Source organism: Vicugna pacos, chromosome 22 (genome assembly GCF_048564905.1).
Source record: "Vicugna pacos chromosome 22, VicPac4, whole genome shotgun sequence".
Taxonomy (NCBI): Eukaryota; Metazoa; Chordata; class Mammalia; order Artiodactyla; family Camelidae; genus Vicugna; species Vicugna pacos.
In genome coordinates, this window is record NC_133008.1 from 24,792,725 (window position 1) to 24,813,957 (window position 21,233).

The following is a 21,233-nucleotide window of genomic DNA, read 5'->3' on the forward strand; positions in this document are numbered from 1 at the left end:
CAGGGTGGGTCTGGTTCACGGGACCAGGGAGGGGTGCCTGGGAATGACGGTCCTTGCCTTTGGTTTTCTGTAGAGGCTCCTGCGGATGGATCTGCCTGTCGCGGATGACAATACCGTCCACTTCAATTCTACCCTCATGGCTCTGATCCGCACAGCCCTGGACATCAAGATCGCCAAGGGTAAGGGCAGCGAAGAGGTAGGATGGGGTGGAGGGTGGCGGTGGAGCCAGAGCCGCGGAGGGCTCATCCCCTCGCTCAGCAAATACCTAGAGCTCGCCCTCTGTGTGCAGACACTGCTCTAAGCCTGGGGAATGCAGCTTACACTCCAGCGGGGCAGGCCTCCCCGAGGAGATTGTGAAGGAGTCGCACGGAGACCTGGGGAGAAAATGCTCCCGGCAGAGGGGCCAGCCGGTGCAGAGGCCCCAGGGCTGGGTTGAACTGGCTTGCCTTCTGAGCCGGGGGCGCCACGGGACCAGAGGCGGGACCAGAGGCGGGACCGGAGGCGGGACCTGGCCCCTCTCACATTTGAACAGGCTCCCTCTAGCGGCCGTGGGGGGAATGGTCTAGGAGGAGCCCCGGAGGGAGGCGGCTGACGGGACGCAGGTGACACGCAGGATGGCGGCTTAGACCGAGGGGGTGTGAAGGGTTCAGATTCTCGATATTTCCTGGCAGTCTAGACAACCAGATGGCCGATGCATAGGATACGAGGTATGAGGGAAGGAGAGGAGTCAAGGCCACCCCGAGGGGTCAGGGCCCCTGCGCCTGAAGGATGGAGCTGCCAGCTGCCGTTGCCTGGGGCAGGGAGGAGACGGGAGGGGCAGGTCTAGGGGGAAGGGAGGGCAGGAGGTTGGCATCGGTGGTGGCATGTGGAGATGGGGGGGGTGGGCAGCGGGCTCTCCAACTTACACTTCCAGTGAGGGGGCCTTCCCAGAAGATTCTGAAGAAAGTGAGGTGATGAGTCTGGCTGGGCTGAGATGTAGAATCAAGAGGCATCAGATGCGACAGATTTTAAGCCAAGAGACTGGACGAGCTCTCTAAGGGGATGAGTGGGAACCAAGAGACCCCCAAAGACTGAGCCCGGGGCCACCCCAGCATTAAAGGTGACCAAGAAGGAGCAGCTAGGGAGGAGGGTGGAGACCAGAGCAATGCATGCTCCTGAAGGGCATCCCCAGTGTGTCAGGCGCTGCTCAGCAGCCAAGGAAGACAAGGACCAAGAGTAGCCAGTAGATTTGGGGCCAGGTCACCACTGGTCCCTTTGACGAGAGCAGCTCTTGTGGACAGGTCATGGCCCTCCTGCCCAGAGTGGGTTTCAGAGGCCTGACAGCAGGCTGGAGGCGACTTGGCAGCTGATGGGCCAGCAGGGCAGAGAGAGTGGCACATGGATCACCAAAGAGCAAGAGATTGCAAGAGAGCTGGCAGAGGGCTGCGTCCATCATCCAGCAGAGGACTGGAAATCTGGGACAGTTTGGCTTGTCACAACTGGGAGGGGGCTGGTCCTAGTGGCATCTGGCATGTGGAGGCCAAAGATGCCACTGAATGTCCTGGACTGCACAGGACAGATCTGGTGACAGAGCAGGTTCACCCAAGGTGTGCGGAGCAAAGGTGGGGGAGGGGAGGACCCTTCAGGTGAGAAACTCTGGGACATAACTGGTCTATGGAGGACTATTGCCTGCATACAGGGGGACCTTCTGTCCCTGGGAGCCGTGGTGTTAACCATCCTGTGCCTGGAGGAGGAATAAACCTGGGATTCAGCACTGAGCCGACCCCAGGACCCCAGGAGAGGGCCATTTTGAAATACCCTAAGGATTTTCCCTTTGTTTAAGTGTGAAATGACCACCCTGAATATGAGACTTCCCAAGGAACTAAAACAGAAAGAGTCTAAGGTGATGGTTCTCAACCAGAGGAAGTTTTGGCAAAGTCTGGGGACAGGTTTGGTTGTCAGCAGTGGGGTAAGGCGGGGTGCTGCTGGTAACCAGTGGGTGGAGGCCAGGGCTGCCGCTCAGCAGCCTGTATGCACAGGACAGCCCCACAGTCAAGGGCGATCTGGCCTCACATGTCGACAGTGCTGATAAGGTGAGAAGCCTTGACCATACTCCCTTACCTAATTCAGATGCCAAGAATGAGTATCTTAGCTGGGCTGCCGTCACAAAATCCCAGCGACTGAGTGCAGAAACCACAGAAATTTCTTTCCTCACAGTCCTAGAGACTGGACGTCCAGGATCAAGGTGCCAGCAGGTTTGGTTTCTGCTGAAGCCTCTCTCCTCAGCTTGCAGATGGCTGCCTTCTGGCTTTGTCTGCACATGGCATTCGTTCCTCTGTGCACGTGCACCCCTGCTGTCTGTCTCTCTCTCTCTTCTTATAAGGACACCAGTCCTATTGAATTAGGAGCCACCCTTATGACCTCATGGAACTGTAATTAGTTCCTTAAAGGCCCATCTCCAAATGCCATTACATTGAAGGTTAGGGCTTCAACATGAATTTTAGGCAAACACAATTCAGTCCATAGTGGCAGGCGCCTTCCTTTTCTCCACTAGAAACAGGAAATGTGTACTCTGTAAGAAAAAAAGGGACTTGTAACAGGAATATCATGTTCTCTTCTTTCTCTTCCTGTGTCTCTGAGAAGGAGCCACAGAGACCCCAGGCACCTCACTTAGCTACAGTGGACGGGAGACATAGCTATTAATTCCAACTGCTTCCCTAGAGGAAAGAAAAACTGTTAGAGGTTGGTGTCAAGGGTGTTGGGAGCCCAGCCACACACAGGATTTTCCCAAGAGTCTCCGGCAACCCCTCAGTCTGAATCCAGGCCCACCAATCAGCCCCCATGCCTCTAGGCCCCAGTGACCACGGTCCCTTGCATGGTGAGACTCTGCAGCCACCAGCAGTGAAGAAAGACCAGACCATGGAGTGCGCCCCCTAGTGTGTGAGATGGTGAACAACAGCAGGACATGATAAGTACAGAGAAGAGAAATAAAGCAGGAAAAAGGCATGGGGGGCCGGGGAGGGGGGCTGCTTTGGTTTGAGAGATAGTCAGAAGACCTCTTTGATAAAGGGTTTGGGCAGGAACCTGAAGAAGGTGAGGGAGGAAACCACACAGATATTGGTAGAAAGAACCATCCTGGCAGAGGAAACAGCCCATGCAAAGGCCCTAAGGCAGGACAGCGCTTGCTGTGTTTGAGGAGCCATGGGGAGGTTGGTGTGGCTGGAACAGAGGGAGCAAGGGGAAGAGCAGAAGAGACAAGGGCCAATCGTCCAGGGCCTTGTGGACTTGGGTGATCACCCCGAGTGAGATGAGGGCCCTCGGGGCGTCTGAGCAGAGGAGGCACGTGACCTGGTTGATCAGGGGTGCCCGCTTGTGGCCGTAGGAGACAAGGGAGACCTGGGCAGAGGCAACGGCATTGGTCCAGGCAGTTCAGCTCCCCACTGCCTCGATATCCTCACTCTGGGGCAGGATCTGAGCTTGACTTGTGAAAAGGCCCTTCTGAAGGATTTTTCTCCAAGTAAAGGCCTCTGTCTCCAGAGTCACGTAGGGAAAGATGAGCAAAAATTCCACGGAGTGCCTGGCACATGTCTGTGCTTTGACCAACATCTGCGGAGAAGGAGAAGTTGGTCAGGGGACCAGAGGCCGCCCCAGGCTGTGCCTGGGAAGCGGAGGAGTGGGAGGAGGAAGGGCAGGGAGAGCAGATGCTGAGCAGTGAGAGGTGGACAGAGAGTGGAGGCAAAGGGGGATGTTGAGTTGCCCGAGCGGGCCAGCTATTCAGCCAGCATGACCCCATAGATGGTTGTTAAAACACAGAAATACTTCTCTACTGGCTGGTAGCTGGCCCCTGCCCTTCCCCTGGATCTCCTGGACCTCCTCTCATAATCCAGCAACCACAGGACTAATATCTGGCCCAGCAGGGAGCCTTCAGGGCCTTGCTCCAGCTCTGTCATCAATGTTCCTTCCATACCTGCCAGTAATTGTTTGCAACAGCCCCCTAGCACCCAGGGTTGGGGGCTCTGAAACAGGAGTAGCAGCAGGGGCCAGTCTGGTGTATCAGTCAGGGTGGATGAGAACGTGCTGCTGTAACACACAGCCCCACAGTCTTGAACTGAGGAAAATTCACATCCCGCTTCCAATAAATGAGAACTTCCTGGATTGGCAGGGGCTCTGTTCATCAGTAACTTAGGGACCAGGCCTGAGGGTGCAACCACTGACCCCAGTGTTATCAGCTACTGTGACAGAAGGAATGAGAACTGGGGAGGGTCCTGCACTGGCCCTTAAATGCCTAAAGGGGCACCTCACTCTGCTCACACATCATTGGCCAGAACTCATCATGGGGCACCAGCCAACCAAAGGGGGAATCACTGCCAAAGAGCTTTCATGACCACCATGGCTGAGGTGAGGAACCAAGGGTCAACTACACCCAAAGTCAACATTCACGGGAGGGGAGACTTGGTTGAGGAAGAAACCTCCTGCATCAAGACTGCTCCCTGAGGCTCACCCCCAGCTCCCTATGGCAGAAACTGTCCAAACCTTCAAACAACTCAGTGAGGCTGGTGCTACTGCTACCATCCCCATTTTGAAGATGGGAAAACTGAGGCACCGTGTGGTAAACTAACACCCAAGTCATGCAGTTGGTGAGTGTGAACCAGGTTGGCCCTTCTGGATGCTGGACTGTCCCCCACACCACTCTTCCAAGGCCCTGGCCCTGCTGAGGACCAGACAGAGCCCACATGCTCAGTCCTCCTCCAGGCCAGGTCCACAGGGCACTGGAGACCCACTGAGAACCAGGACCCCAGAGTGTGTGTCAGTAGGAGCAGCTGGCTTCGCCACTGCCCCAGATGCTGGCTGACGCCCAGGCAGTCAGTCAGGGCCTCTCTGTGCCCACCCGTAGGCGGAGCCGACAAACAGCAGATGGATGCCGAGCTGAGGAAGGAGATGATGGCCATCTGGCCCAACCTGTCCCAGAAGACGCTGGACTTGCTGGTCACCCCTCACAAGTGTAAGAGCCAGGCCCCACCTGGCCCTGGGGCTCTGTCCCGCCAGGGCGGAAGGGAAGGGGAGGCACAGGGACGGCGGTGTTGGTGCATACAGGGCCCCTGCCCACCCTGAGCTCACCCTGTGCCCCTAGCCACGGACCTGACAGTGGGGAAGATCTACGCAGCCATGATGATCATGGAGTACTACCGGCAGAGCAAGGCCAAGAAGCTGCAGGCCATGCGCGAGGAGCAGGTACGGCCCAGCCCTGGCGGCCCTCCCCTCCCGGGGCCATGGCCCTGGGGACTCCCAGGCTGGGAAACAACTGGGAGGCCACGAGGACCAACCAGAACAGTGGGGTATGGCCAGAGTCCACCACAGGTCACCAGAGAGTCAGGCAGTGCCAAGGAGATAAATCCTGGATTAATTCACCTATGCCACCAACACTTATTGGGCACCAACTGTGTGCTGGGCACTGTTCTCAGCCCTGGAGGTGCATCTGTGAGCGAAACAGACCAGAATCCCTGCAGAGCAGACATTTCAGTTGGGGAAATGCCAACAATGACAGATGACTAAATTATATAGAGTTGCAGAAAATAGTTAAGTGTCAGGGGAAAAAGTGGGCGGGAGGGGTGGGCTGTGGCGGAGGGAATATGATTTGAAAGGGGTAGTCGAGGAGGCCTTGCTGAGGGAGTGACACCTGAGGAAAGACTTGAAGGGAAAATGAGAAGGAATGAGCCAAGCAGATACCTGCGGGAAGAGTTTCAGGCAGAGGGAACAGCCAATGCAAAGGCCCTGAGTCCGGACCATGAGTTTGAGTTTGAGGAACAGCAAGGAATCAGTATGGCAAGTGAGCAAGAGGGGCAGTGAAAGGAGTCAAAGGTGGGGAGGTGACCAAGTGGATTATGCAGGGCCTTGTGGGCCTTTGACTTTGCTCAGAGTGAGGTGGGAGCTCCCTCAGTAGAGGGAAGTGAGTACCACAAGTGCCCTCTGGTGGCCATCCATAGTAATGGCCAGATCTGGGAGACCTGGGAGGAGGCCACTGCCCTGGTCAGGCTGGAGATGATGAGGCGGGATGGGGATCCTGGAGGGGTGAGAAGTGATACAGTTATGGATGGATTTGGAAGGAAGAGCCAAGAGGACTGGCTGATGGCTCAGACCTGAGAGTGTGTGTGTGTTTTACAGCAGGGGTGTGGATGTCAAGAGTGACTTCTGAGGTTTCACCCCAGGGGTGGACTGTGCATACCCTCCATAGCCTCCCCGCTGCAGCTTTGACCAGAGCCTGAGTCTCGAGCGCACCCTCCTCCACCTGTCCCCTTCGCCCCCAACCCTGTGCACACACGCTGCTCTCTGCTTCCCCAGAACCGGACACCTCTCATGTTCCAGCGCATGGAGCCCCCATCTCCAACGCAGGAAGGGGGGCCCAGCCAGAACGCCCTCCCTTCCACCCAGCTGGACCCAGGAGGAGGCCTGTGAGTGTGCCTCTGGCCAGGAGGTGGGGAATGGGGGTGCCAGTCCCGGGTGTGGAAGCCCCCCGAGTGCCTATCACTGTGCTGCTCTGTGTGCCCTACACAGGATGGCTCACGAAGGCGGCCTGAAGGAGAGCCCCTCCTGGGTGACCCAGCGAGCCCAGGAGATGTTCCAGAAGACGGGCACATGGAGCCCAGAGCGGGGACCCCCGACTGACATGCCCAATAGCCAGCCCAATTCTCAGGTGCCTTTGTCCCGCCACCACCCCCATGGCTCCCAGGCCCGGGCAGTACAAGAGGGAGGAGTCTGGGCCCCCCACCCGCAGCTCCACACACACCAGGCCACCCCCGGGGTCCACGCGTCAAGCGCCGGGGCTCACCCGGCCTCGCCATCTGCCCTGCAGTCCGTGGAGATGCGAGAGATGGGCAGAGACGGCTACTCTGACAGCGAGCACTACCTCCCCATGGAAGGCCAGGCCCGAGCTGCCTCCATGCCCCGCCTCCCCGCGGAGAACCAGGTGAGGGCTTTTACCCACCACCCTGGGGGCCGGCTTGGGCCTCTGGAGTCCCGGCTTCCCCAGCAGCCCAGGGACCCCGGCTTGGGCGGGGCATCCTGCACCCTTGGCAGCAGCATCCAGGCTTCACTGCCCCTACAGGCCGCACCTGGAGGCCCTGGAGGCCCTGGTGGAGGGCTGAGAGGGGCCGAGGTTCCCCCAGGGTCGGATATTGTGGCCACTGCCAACTGGTTTGTCTCTGCTCTGTTTGGGGGTGCTGAGGCGGGAGGACGCAGAGGACACATGTGGGAGTCGTGGATGGGGATGGGAGGTGACGTGTCAGGCCCAGGTGAGAGCTGCAATCAAGAAAACATGTATACACACGCACACAGGCACGCTCTGGGGAACGTGGCAGGTCCTAGGACCTGCTAGCAGCATCTGGGGTGGGCCTGGGGGTTCGTCTCTCTGTCTGGTCTCTGTGGGGGCCGCTGGGGAGGAGCAGGTGTGTGCCTGACTTGTGTCTGTGTGGCTGCTTTATCCAGCTGCAGGGCTGGGTCAGGGGTGGGAAAGGTCCCACTGCCCCAAGCCCACGGGGACAGAGGGGCCAGAAGCCAGAAGCATGGCTGGCTGCCCACCCGCCTGAGAGGGGGGGCAGCATGTCTGACTATGGCAGGCTGCCTGTGTGCTGTGCCGTGACGTCTGCACGGGGGAGGGCTGTGCTGTGCTGGCCCGGCCAGAGTCACCCAGGGGCCTGGCCTCTGGCTGCTGGGAACTTGGGTGGGAGGCAACCAGCCTGCATGTGGCTGCCCAGCCCCGTCCTGACGGGCCCCATCCCCCCCATACATCAGGACTGAGCTGCTGGGCCCCAGGAGAGGGGTGGGACCAGCCAGCTGATGGCCACTCCCTGCCGCCAAGCTTCAAGTGTCAGCAGAGCCAGGGCTGGGGCGCATTGCATGAAGCAGAGCCCAGGGCCAGGGGCCTGCGGCCACGCTGTCCCATCTGTCAGTCTTGTGCCTCTGCCATCTGTCTGTGGTGTCTCTTGTCTGTCTCCTCTGTGCCCATGGGAGGATGGCCGGCTGGGTCTGGGGTCACCCACGCACTGGGGACTTTAATGTCTCTCCCCACCCTCCGGTTCCCCTCCCCCGCCCTGGCATCTCCTCCATGGTCCACCTCTCCACTCTCCCTCTTGGCTTTTATATTTATTTCCTTCTTTCTGTTTTTTCTGTGTGCACCATCCCGTGGGGCTGTGACAGAGGAGAAGGGGCCGGCCACGTGGGAATAACCTCAGTGTATGTACCTCGCCCGCCCGCCACCCAGCTGGGCTCCGGCCCCCTCTTCCCGCCCACCCCCCCTCGTGGGAGTCCTGTCATCTCTCCCTGTTCTCGGACCCCACCCTTTCTTTGCAAGACTGCACACACTCCCCACCCCGTGGAGCCCCATCCTCATGTGTTGTGTTCTCTGTGTGCCCCACGTGTGACCTGGGGGGGTTCACCTTGCCCCACTCCCCTCCTCCCTCCCTCTCCACCACCCTCTTCTCATCAGAGCCCCCAAGCCAGAGGCTCCATTGTTCCAAGAAGCCTGACCTGCAGCCCTGCTTGGCCCACTGTTTCTCAGGGGGCTCTTTCCCCTGACAGCACCCCTGAACCTCTGGTCCTGCAGCCCCGTGTCCCTTGAAACTCCTGCCTCAAGCAGTGCCGCCGGCCCCTCTGCTGGGCCAGGCCCTGGGAGACATCTGCCCTGTCTTCCTCCTCTCCTCCCTCAGCTGCAGAGAACCACAGGCCCCCTCTCTCCAGGGCTTGACCTGGGGGTGCAGCACATGTGGGCTCCCAGAATGAAGGCCAAGGAGGAGAAAGGCAGTTCCCCCGGGGTCTCAGATGCCAGGGCAGCCCCGCAAGGGCTCCTTACAGAAGCCAGACTCAGGTGGGCAGTAAGTCCACGCCCAGCTGGCCAAGGAGGACAGTGAGCTGGAGTGCTGGGTGCCTGGCCCTGGGCCTGGGCCTGTCAGCCTGACAGCGATGCTCCTCACACATGCAGGGCGAGGGCAGGCCTGTGCTGCCTGGTGCCCAAGGCTCCAGGTTTGCACTCTGGATGGGGAAGCTCTGCCCTTCAGCTGGCCTGCCCGTCCTGGCAGGAGGTAGAGAGATGGGGACTCACAGCCAGAACCCAGGAGGAGCCTGGGAAGGGACAGAGGAGTCCTGGGACCCTGGTTGGTCAGGAGCTGAGGCCCACGGCCCCCCGGACCCCACCCCTGGATGGTTACACCCTGGTCACTGATGGCCAATGGGGCAGGACAGACTGGTACTGCTTGGTGCCAGCTGCTGACCCCGGCCTGCCGGCCTGTCCCCCCCAGACCATCTCGGACACCAGCCCTATGAAGCGCTCGGCCTCCGTGCTGGGCCCCAAGGCCCGGCGCCTAGATGACTACTCCCTGGAGAGGGTGCCGCCCGAGGAGAATCAGCGGCACCACCAGCGGCGCAGAGACCGCAGCCACCGCGCCTCGGAGCGCTCCTTGGGCCGCTACACGGACGTGGACACAGGTGGGTCGCCCTACAGGGCCCAGGCACAGGAGGCTGTATAAGGAGACAGAGGAGGGGAGATCGGAGGAGGAGGCAAGGACAAGGACATACTGAGGGAGAGAGGAAGGAAAGGCCTGGACAGGATCACAGGGACCGGGCTGCTTGGAGCCTGGGGACCGGCCCCCCTCGCAATACCCACCAGGCTGTCCTTGGTCCCAGGGAAGGAATCCCTCTCTAGGGCCTGCAGACTCCCTTAGTGGCCTCCCTTGTGCACATCCCATGCCACCCCTCCCTCACAGCTGTCTGTCTGACTCCATCCGGCCCAGGCTTGGGGACAGACCTGAGTATGACCACCCAGTCTGGGGACCTGCCATCAAAGGAAAGAGACCAGGAGCGGGGCCGGCCCAAGGACCGGAAGCATCGGCAGCACCACCATCATCACCACCACCACCACCCACCACCCCCCGACAAGGAGCGCTATGGTCAGGAGCGGCCTGACCATGGCCGGGCCCGGGCCCGGGACCAGCGCTGGTCCCGCTCACCCAGTGAGGGCCGAGAGCACATGGCACACCGGCAGGTGGGTGTGGCAGGAGGCACCCCTGACCTGAGCCCATGGGGTCGGGGAGAGGTGGGGGGACCCACACCCCACAGCCACTATGGGCAGGGTCCCCACTTCTGCTGTGACCTCTGACCCTGACCACCGCTGGGCTCCCCGACCTGTGGGGGGGCTCCAGCAGTGGGGGGACACTGCCCCCTGCCACTCTGGCTCCCCACTCTGCCCCCCCAGCCCCCCTGCCCCCCCCAACCTGCTCCCTGCCCGCAGCTGCTTCCTCTTTGGTTGTGGATCACGTTTGAGTTTATGGCCAGCGTGGTCTTTACGACTCACGCCCCCGCTGGCTACCTGCTGCCTTTTGCTTTCCTTTAACCCGGCTTCCGTTTTTTGTTTCGATTATGATTTCTGTCCTCTGGACGCCTGTGAGTAATTTTTGAAACTTCTGCTATTTTAACCCCGAAACTTACAAAACTCCATTTCTCATTTCTCTTTTCACTTTGTTGTGTTGGTTTTCGATTTCCCCCTCCCTCCTTGTCTCTCACTCCCCCTCCTCCCTCCTCTCCCCCTCCTCCCCTCCTCCTCCTCCTCCTCTCGTGGCTGTTGCTTTTCTCCTTTTTTTCCATTCAAATGTCCCGTGTTCCCCTTTCCTCCTCCTCCTCCTCCTGGTCCCTCTCCTGTCCTCCTTTGATTTTCTTTCGCCCCGCCCCCCACCCTCCCGTCCTCTGTGTCTCCTCCTGTCTCCTTCTGGTTGATTTTGTTGTATCTTTTTTTTTGATTTCCTTTGTTTCAATTTTCGTGTAGGGCAGTAGTTCCGTAAGTGGAAGCCCAGCCCCCTCAACATCTGGTACCAGCACTCCACGGCGGGGACGCCGCCAGCTCCCCCAGACCCCCTCCACCCCCCGGCCACACGTGTCCTATTCCCCCGTGATCCGTAAGGCCGGCGGCTCGGGGCCCCCGCAGCAGCAGCAGCAGCAACAGCAGCAGCAGCAGCAGCAGCAGCAGCAGCCGGCGGCGCGGCCGGGCCGGGCGGCCCCCAGCGGCCCGCGGAGGTACCCGGGCCCCGCGGCCGAGCCTCTGGCCGGGGAGCGGCCGCCCACGGGGGGCCACGGCAGCAGCCGCTCGCCCGCGATGGAGCGGCGGGTCCCGGGTCTGGCCCGGAGCGAGTCCCCCCGGGCGTGTCGCCACGGCGGGGCGCGGTGGCCGGCGTCCAGCGCGCACGCGGCCGAGGGACCCCCGGGCCCCCGGCACCACGGCTACTACCGGGGCTCCGACTACGACGAGCCAGATGGCCCGGGCGGCGGCGGCGGCGGCGGCGGGGAGGAGCCCCGGGCCGCCGCCTACGACGCGCCGCCCCCGGCGCGCCACGCGTGCTCGCCCAGGACTCCCCGGGCCGCGGGCCCGGCCTGCGCCTCGCCTTCCCGGCACGGCCGGCGACTTCCCAACGGCTACTACCCGGCCCACGGACTGGCCAGGCCCCGCGGGCCGGGCTCCCGGAAAGGCCTGCACGAAGCCTACAGCGAGACCGACGACGACGACTGGTGCTAAGCCCGGGCGAGGTGGCGCCCGCGCCCGCCCGGCCCCCCCATGCACCCCACGCACACGCCCCCCGGGGAGGAGCCGCACCGGCCGCGGGGCCACCTCGCTGCCACCTGCCCAGCACACGGGGGAGGCCCAGGAGGGCCCAGGAGAGGACCAGCCGGACGACCCCGGACTCTGGAGGGAGTCCCCAGGGCCGGGACACACCAGGGTGTCCCGCAAAGACCCTCAGCCGCTCCTGGGCAGCGACGGCGCCCCCCACCCAGCCCCATCCCCCACGTCGGGGGGGCCCTCGGGGGCAGACAAACCACACAGCCAAGGGATTCGAATTAACTCAGCCATTTTTGGAGAACCTTGGGGAAAATGGAAATTAAAAAAAAAAAAACATTTTTAAAAGAAAAACGGGGAGAATAACAAATTGCTTCTATTGATGAGTTTTATCATCTCAATTGAATCTTTCCTTCCCCTGGTGAACGCGAGCTGGTGGCCCGTGTGTGGCGAGAAGCCGGAAGCAAAGCGGAAACCGAGCGTCCCACACAGACCTCCACCAGACACACTCATACCCCACACACGTTCTCAGACACACCCAGGAGTGCTTGCTGGTTATACCAAACCCTACTATTACTGCCTGCAGAAATCAATTTAAAAAAATAATAAACAATTTTAAAAAGGACAAAAAATTAATGATTGAGAAAAAGAAGCATTTTTTCTGACATTTGGTCCTGCTTGAAATAACAAAAGAAAAAAGAAAAAAAAAAAAACACCACCACCGATTTCCTTTGCTTCTTTTTTCCTTTTTCCTACCTTGTTTGAAAACTGTGGGCTTGGGACTGTGAATTATTGCATGACATTCAAAAAGAAAAAAAAAATAAAAAAAAAAAGTTGTATCAAAGGGCTTCTGGATTGGAGTGATCCTTACATTCTCTGCAAAATTCTCCCCAGGTCTCTCTGGGGGGACCCAGGAAGGAGGCGGTTTGAAAGTGGCTAAGAATGAGAAAGCTTTAACTTCTCTAGCCAGCACTCTTTGCAATGTCTGTGTGTTGCTCCCAGCCCTGCAGACAAGCTCCACCTGCCACAGAGCTTAGTAGGCAGAGCTCCAGGGATCCTGGCAGGGGGACACTGACCAAAAGTATCCACCACACCCCAACTTCTAGGTCAGCCATTTGACCTAGGGGCTTGGCTCAGCTCCAGTCTCACTGGCTGTGTGACCTTAGGAATGTAACTTAACCTCTCTATGCCTGTTCTCCCATCGGTAAGAGAGGAACAGTATTAGAACTATTTATGATGATTAAATGCATTATTTTACATCAGTCGTCAGCAAACTTTTTCTTAAAGGAGCAGAGAGTAAATATTTTCAGTTTTGTAGCCCAGAGGGTCTTTGTCTCAACTCTTCAACTCTGGACATTGCATCAGGAAAGCAGCCTTATATAAATAATTGGGTATAGCCATGCTCCAATAAAACTTTATAAAAACAGGCAGGCTTTCCCTCTTCCAAAAACAACTAGCCAGGGGGCTGGATTAGGCCCTGTTCCACATCAGCAGTTTTAAAATGTTTTGTTCTCAGCACCCCTTTACATTCTTAAAAATATATATTGAGAAAGAAAAAAATAAAAAATAAATATATTGAGGACCTCAGAGCACATCTGTTTATATGAGTTATAGCTACTGCTATTTGCCATTTAGACATTAAAACTAAGACTTTTTAAAACTATTCATTAGTCTTTAAATCACAATCAACAATAAACTTACTAATGATAATGAATATTTTTAATTTAAAACCACATTTTCCAAAACAAATTTCAAAAAAAGAAACATTGTTTTACATTTTTGCATTTCATTAATGTCGGCTTAACAGAAGGCAGCTGGATTCTCATATCCGATTCTGCATTCCACCTATTACAATATCCAATCTCCCCTGGAAACTCTATCATATACGTGTGAGAGCATGAAAATGATAAAGGCCAAGGCCATCTTAACATTATTATAAAAACAATTCAGTCTTATGGACCCCCTGAAAGGGTCTCAGCAGCCCCCAAGTTTCTGGACCCCTGTGAGAACTGCTGTTCTCAGAATAAACAGCATGTGGTCCATAGTGAGCTATTATTTACTAAGGCCATTACTACCATAGCATCAAAACAGAAAGTTCCAAAAGGTCTTGCTCCAGACCCCAAGCCTTGAGCTCACCTCAGGTAGAGGAGGCTGAGGGACTCCAAAAAGCAGGGTGGGCAGAGTCCCTCCTATAAATGTGGCACCAAGGAAAGGATCAGTCCAGTAAGAAACTAAAGAGAGTTTTAACTTCCTAACCAGGCAGCTTCCCCAGTCACAACCTCCACAGACTCCTAGACCAGCTGCCTGCCCAAGGCAGGGCTGACCCCTGGCAAAGTTCCCCCTCCCTTAGTACTGGGGCTATTCAAGGAACAGGTGGATGTGTGCAGTTCCCTCAGGAGCCAGGGAAGCTGCAGCCACCTGTTCAGAAGGGAACAAAGCCCACTGCCTGAGCCCCCACATCTCTGGGCCCAAAGGCCAAGCCTGTGGCTGAGTGCCGGGGGGCTAGACCTCCTCCATAGCCCTCACCTTTAAGCTGGAGCAAGTGTAAGTTGCCCATGAGACACAAAGTTGGGGGTGGGGATTAGGGAATTAAGAGGCAGAAGGGGGCTTGGCTTAGAAGCAGGTCTCACCTCCCTCGAGTTCCTGATCTGAGCTGCATCATATGGAAGGTTGACGAAAGGGCAAAGGAAATGGAAACTGAGAGACAGTTGTGCTGCGCACATGCCCCAGACAGCTCCCTTCCTGGGCATAGAGATCCAAGAGACTCAGGCTCCATTTCAGATGTGTCCTTGGGGCTTCAAGGAATCACTGCCCCTTCCCTAGAAACCACAGCCTCCCATTGCTACCTGAGCCTCAACATCCTGTCTGTAAAATGGGAACCCACCACTGTTGGGGAAGTAAAGCTTTTCCTCTACCCTCTTAGAGTCAGTGCTTAGGGCCTGTGAATTAAATTAGCAAATAACAGATTAATGGCAGAAAAGGCACATATTTTTATTAATATTTAAATGTATTCACAGAAAAGTAATGAAATTCAAAAAAGCAATTAGACTCAGGGTCTTATATACCATTTTTTCTTTATTTAAGTATAGTCAGTTTACAATGTTGTGTCAATTTCTGGTGTACAGCATAATGTCTCAGTCATACATGTTTATATACCATGTTAACAAAGGAAAGGTGGTTTGAGTTTCAAGGGACAATAAATTGTGGGAAAGTGACTAGGAAATGTATGAGGGAAACTAATGGAAGCTAAGGGTTATTTTAGTAAGATTTGTTTATGCAGACTCATCTCTGTGCCGACTTTCTGTCTCCAGTGGTGAGAGTCACTCTCCTCTTCCTGGTACAAGGGAAGGAGGGGACACCTTCACAAAGAGAACTTTATGTCACCTTCAGGGGAAATTCATACCTTGCTTTTAGGCAGAAAAGAGGAGGGCAGAGAACTCTTCCTGCATTTGTTGATACTCAGTGCCTTCAGCTCAAAATAACCCTTATGCTGAAGCAGCATATTTGGGGTGATGTATGCCAATCTCCTTCAGCTATGGTGGAGGGTGTGGATAGGTGACAATACCCAGTTTGAGGGTTCAAGGGAGAACCAGATCTGTACGTGGCTGCCAATGGGAGAGCCGCAACTATGGGGACTACTGGCTCCTCGGAAACTCTGAGCAGCACTGGGGTAAAGATCTGATTTTAGGGAAGCAACCAGAAGGAGGTGGATGGGGAGAGGACCCTCAGCAGGAAGACTGTGTTAATTTCACCACGCATTTGAGAAATACTCACCAGCACAGCAAAGACAGTATCTTCCAGATACCATCGCTGAGTAGTGATGAAAGATTTAAATTTTTAAAAGAAAAAGTGACGGCTTTTAAAATATTAAAGAAAACAGTGGTCATATTAGGGCTGCCGAAACAAATTACCACAGGCTGGTTGGCTTAAAACACCAGCAATTTATTCTCTCAGTTTAGGAGTTAAGAAGTCTGAAATGCAGTTGTCGGTAGAGTTGGTGCCCACCCAAGACTGAAGGAGACTCTACTCCAGGCCTTTCTTCCAGCTTCTGCAAGCTGCCCAGAGTTCCAGCCACCCTCCCCACCTCCCACCCCACTGCACCCAGTCTGGCTTCTTCCCACCACCTCCCTCTTGCCCACCCTGCTCCAGCTCTCAGAAAGGCTTCTCCACCCAGAAGATACCCTACAAGATTCTGTTTGCTCAGGAGAAAATGATCTGGAGATATACACTGCCAGCTGTGGATCGTGATGTTTACCTCTGAAGAGGGTGGGGAAGGCCCTTGATGGAGAGCTGGGTAGACTTTGGTGCTGTACTTAATTAATTCTACAAAAACACACAATCGTGGGGAGGGTATAGCTCAGTAAAGTGTTTGCTTAGCATGCAGGCGGTCCTGGGTTCATCCCTGGTACCTCCATTAAAAAATAAATAAACCTAATTACCTCCCCCTCCCCTGCCAAAAAAAAAAAAAAAAAAAAAAACCAAGATCACTTTTGTAATCAGGAAACCGTTTGTAAAGGCCTGCAGATGCCTTCTTCTGCAAAAAGGGCTTTCTCTGAGCTCCAGATCTCCCAGGCTGATCAAAGACCATGTTATAATAATCAACCCATTGGACAACCAAATGAGACTCAGTGCCCCCCAGACCAAGGCCTGGGCCTTGTTCAAGGACATGTCCCCCAGCTCCCGGTCCCCAGGAGGGCCCCGGGGCATTGGTTGAGCTGAAGTTGCACAGACTGGACCAGTCAAGGCCCACCGGGCAGGTAGGCAGCGCCACCTAGAGGCCAGACGACGAATGGTCAAGTACGTGATCGCTGTAACTAACTGGTCCGGGAACGCGGAGTTGGTGATGCCAAAACAGGGCAGAAGAGCACCCCTTCCTCCTGCTCCAAGGTAAGACCCGCGGGACATCCCGCATGGAAATGCCTGGCCTCTCTATTCGAAAGAATTTTCTAACGACTACTCAGAACGGAGCAGATGGCTCAGGAGGACCCAGAAACCAAGCCAGCTGAGGTCGATCAGTTGCCCAAGGTCCCACAGCGGGAAAAGCATAGACCTTGATTCTACACCCAGTTGGTTTCCCTCCAATCAACCCTGAGAAGGTGAGGACATGCCCCTCCCACCTGGACTCGAGTTATCTCCTGCCTCATCTGTCTCCTCCAACCCATGCCCCTCCTTTTCTGGTTGTCTGTCATCTTATCCTAAACCTACTCCCAGGTGACACCCCCCTGTCTGCCAGGATGCTGGCGGTGCAAACTACCAAACCACCAAGCAACAGGAAACTCTCGAGGTCTTTGAAATTCAGGCAGTCAGAGGTTCAAGATGGTTCAGAGTTTGGCACCAATCTCCATCCTCTGCTTCTCAGGCCAGCCAGGGAGAGCAAGGTCATATTGATCCGAAAAATGAATCAAAAGCCCCCTGGTTACAGCTCCCATCCCCACCTCAGCCCCCAGGACAACAACTCCTCCCTGCCCTGCTCTGGGTCAGCCACAATCCTGGGAGTTTTCACCTGCTGGACAGAGGATGCAGCTGTGATCTGATTCCCCTGAAGGCACAGTGGGCTAAACCAACCGCGTTCAAAGGCAATTTAAAGTGAGTCACATTTCAATTTTCTAGTCATTACATTAAAGAAAGTAAAAAAAAAGGAAACAGGTGAAGTTTTTTTTTTAATTGTGGTGAAATTCACATAACATAAAATTAACCACTTAAGATGAACAATTTCCCCAGCATTTAGTATTTTCAGTGTTGTGCAACCACCACTTCTATCTAATCTCAAAATATTTTTATTACTCCAAGATAAACCCAGTCCCCATTAGTAGTCACTCTCCTTTCCCCCACTCTCAGCCTCTGACCACCACTAATCTACATTCCTTTTTTTAAATTGAAGTATAGTCAGTTTATAATGTTGTGTCCGTTTCTGATATACAGCATGTTTCAGTCATACATATACATACATATATTCCTTTTCATATTCTTTTTTGTTATAGGTTCTACACGGATTGAATATAGTTCCCTGTGCTATACAGTAGGACCTTGTTGTTGATCTATTTTGTATAAAATAGTTAGTATCTGCAGATCTCAATCTCCCAATTTATCCCTTCATGCTCCCTTCCCCCATGGTAACCAAATAATCTACTTTCTGAATAATGTACTTTCTGTCGCTATAGATTTGCCTCTTCTGGATATTTCACATAAATGGGATCACATAATATGTGACCTTTTAGTCTGGCTTCTTTCACTTAGCATAACATTTTCAAGGTTCATCCATGTTGTAGACTGTGTTACAGCTCCACTCCTTTTTATGGCTGAATAATAATCCACTGTGTGGATGGACCACATTTTCTTTATCCATTCATCTGTTGGTGGATATTTGGTTGTTTTTATCTTTTTCACAAGGGTTAATTAGGTTTACTTTACTTTTAGAGGAGGTACTGGGGATTGAACCCAGGACCTTGTATGTGCTAAGCATGCACTCTACCACTTGAGCTATACCTTCCCACCATTTCTACCTTTTGACAATTGTGAATAGTGCTGCTATATACATGTATATACAAGTTTCATTTAACCACGTGTTCTCAACTCTTTGGGGTGTATACCTAAGTTTGGAGTTGCTGGGTCCCATGATAACTCTATGACTAGCTTTTTGAGGAAGGCAAATTATTTTGAAAGATATTTTTATTTAATGCAACATAGCCAAAAATATGTAACTATTGCGATCCCTTTATTAAAAAATTTTTATTGACGTGTAGTTGATTTACAATGTTAGTTTCAGGTATACAGCAAAGTGATTCAGTTATACGTATACATACATATATATTTTTTTCTTTTCAGAGCCTTTTCCATTATATGTTATTACAATAAATTGACTATAGTTCCCTGTGCTAAAGAGTAGGTCATTGTTTATCTATTTTACATATAGCAATGTGTATCTGTTAATCCCCAACCCCTAATTTATGCCATTGAGATCTTTCAGATTTTTTTTATATGAAGTTTTTGAAACCTGACATGAGTTTTTCACTCAGAGCACATCTCCATTCAGACCAGTATCGTTCAAGGGTTCGATAGCCGCCTGTGGCTCATGGCAACCATCCTGGTCAGCACAGGTCCAGCCTCACACTCCTGGCATCATTCTTGAGCTCTGTTGTGCCTGGGGGTCACACTCACTGCTCCGCGCTAGTGTCCGGGTGCAGGAGCCCACTCATCTCTGGGCCTCAGTGCTGGGGTAAGTAGGTGATGCCTGCATACTAGAGTTGGACAGACCATCCTCTAATCCCTACCCTGCCACCTACACACACACACACACACACACATCCTGCTCTGGTCTGAATGTCTGTGCCCCTACAAAACTCATATGTTGAAGCCCTAACCCTCAAGGTGATGGTATTAGGAGGTGTGGCCTTTGGGATGATCGGGTCATGAGGGTGGGGCCCTCATGAATGGGATTAGTGCCCTTATCTAAGAGACCTCAGAACACTCCCTTGCCCTTTCTTCCGCATGAGGACACAGTGAAAAGATACCAGTCTGTGAACCACAAAGCCCTCACTAGACACCATATCTGCCAGCGCCTTGATCTTGGGCTTGCGAGCCTCCAGAACTGTGAGGAATAAATGTCTGTTGTTTCTAACCCTTCCAGTCTATGGTATTTTGTTACAGCAGCCCAAATGGACTAAGACACGTCCCAACCTGGGTCTCAGCCTTCTGATCAATAAAATAGGAGTCAGGAAGGGAGGACCTGTGTGTGCAGGCCCCTGGGGTCTAACTGGCTTTGTGTGTGCATTCGGGGTGAACCACAGTATTATAGGACGATGCTCTAAAAGCAAGAGAACATAATCATGCACCTCAGGGAGGAAGTGGGTACCTCGGGAATCCTGCAGGAGTTACCCACTTCCAGAGGCCAGTGCATAAGCCCAGGGAGCCATCACTTCCCCTCAGCTGCCTATGGGCAACCTTGATCAGGGGTCATTCATTAGGCTTCTCATCTGGTGCAGAGTTAGGGCAGGGATAGGAGAGGGCGGCCTGGGCAAGGAGATTCCATGTCAATAGGGACCCAGTCGGGGCTGCACCAGGACTGTTTCTCTGGGAGATTGCTCCCAGCTTCTCAGGGCAAACATGGCCCGGTTTTGGGGCCACACCAGCCCTCCCTCTGGCTCATTCATCCTGCTGAGGACCCCACAGTGGAGGCAGAGAAAGCAGCCTTTAAATAGAGCTCAGCACCATCTGATGCTATGGGGCTGATGCAAGGAAGCCAGCGGCCGCCCCCCTGACCCAGACAGCCTGCTGGGCTCAGCTATCCCCGCCTCTCTACCTTCCTGTCCCTTCCCTTGCAGCCTCAAACAGCCTGCTGCCACTACGCCCAGGCTCAGATGTTTAGGGTTTCTGTAAATGTGAGATATAAAAAGAACCGTGGGGCTGGTATGGGGGGAGGGAATGGCCACTCGCTTACTGAGAGATACCACCCCCATGCTGCCCCCAGCACAGCAAACATCCCCTCAGCCACCGCCCCTAGAGATGCAGGCTCGTGCTTGCACGCAGACACACTGTGACAAGCCGACATTTAGAATCAGGGAGAAGGAGGCCAGCCAGTTGGGGGAAAGCCAAGTCTGATTTTATAGAAGTCTCTCTCCTTGGCTGGAGCTTGGCGCTGGAAATTGCAAATTGATGCCCCTGTAGCTGAGGCAGGTCAAGCCTGCCCCAGGAGCCTGCCTCTCAGGAAGGACCCCTGGACACTCGGGGCTCTGGCTGCTGGCCCCTGGCAGGGCTCCTGCCCAGGTCTGGCCTCTCCAGGCTCTGAACATGCATTCAGGAGGGCCACCAATGCCACAGCATCATCCACCTGTCCCTCGGCCCCACCTCTACCTGACCACATTTCCAGGCCGCACTTCTGTCCCGATGACCACTTCTCCACACTCACAGCTCCCTCCACTGTCAGGGTAACTGCAGTCCCCACCCAGCCAGCCCCCACCCCCCAGGCTTTCTGCTCACGCAGCCCACCCAACCTGCAGCCCACAAGCTCCCCACACCACCCAGAGCTCAGGGCGCCCACCCCTACCCCTGATCCCAGGCAGCCAAACCACCCCCTTCACCCTCCTCTTCCTGCCAGTCCTTCCACTATACACAGGGCGCCAGCCGGGTGCCAGGCACAGGTCAGGAGCCGGGGATGCACAGCACAGAGGAGAAGGGGCACAGTTCCACCCGCACACCCCATAGTCAGATGGAGGAGGCAGAGAGCACATCAACAAACCAAGAAGAAAAAAGCCCCAGAAGTAATGAATGACAACCACCATGTGCGCTGTGAAGGAACAGCCCAAAGGACTGCAGAGAGGCCAACTTTCCTCCGAAGGGGAAGGGAAGGTGTCCACGAGACCTGAAGGACGAGAGTCTGGGAGAAGGGGAGGAGAGGAAGTAATGAAGCTTTGAGAAGGAACATATTGAGAGGACCAAGATGCAACGTGCATCCTCCTGGGGACAATTTGGCCTTTATCCTAAGAACAGTAGGGAGCCACTGAAGGCTCAGAAGAGCTGGCATCCTCAGATTTCCATTGCTAAAAGCTCACTGACTTAAGAGACAGAAAGAACAGTGGTTACAAGGGGCTGGGGTGAGGGAAACGAGGAATTATTGCTTAACGGGGACAGAGGTTCAGTTTGGAATTTTCAGTTGGAAAGTTTT

The 21,233-nt window shown here is 54.8% G+C and overlaps 1 protein-coding gene across 1 annotated transcript in view; it reads left to right on the top strand.

The window, feature by feature from the left end:
* Nucleotides 1–12,416, top strand: part of CACNA1A (calcium voltage-gated channel subunit alpha1 A) — a 280,383-nt gene extending 267,967 nt beyond the window's left edge. Inside the window, exons 41-50 of the mRNA XM_072947567.1 lie at nucleotides 74–179; nucleotides 4,874–4,981; nucleotides 5,111–5,211; nucleotides 6,319–6,428; nucleotides 6,532–6,670; nucleotides 6,830–6,943; nucleotides 8,173–8,208; nucleotides 9,270–9,456; nucleotides 9,762–10,012; nucleotides 10,790–12,416. Of these exons, the coding sequence (XP_072803668.1) occupies nucleotides 74–179; nucleotides 4,874–4,981; nucleotides 5,111–5,211; nucleotides 6,319–6,428; nucleotides 6,532–6,670; nucleotides 6,830–6,943; nucleotides 8,173–8,208; nucleotides 9,270–9,456; nucleotides 9,762–10,012; nucleotides 10,790–11,533 (1,896 nt within the window). The 3' untranslated portion in view covers nucleotides 11,534–12,416. The remainder of the gene's footprint in view (nucleotides 1–73; nucleotides 180–4,873; nucleotides 4,982–5,110; nucleotides 5,212–6,318; nucleotides 6,429–6,531; nucleotides 6,671–6,829; nucleotides 6,944–8,172; nucleotides 8,209–9,269; nucleotides 9,457–9,761; nucleotides 10,013–10,789) is intronic.
* Nucleotides 12,417–21,233: the final 8,817 nt, after the last annotated feature.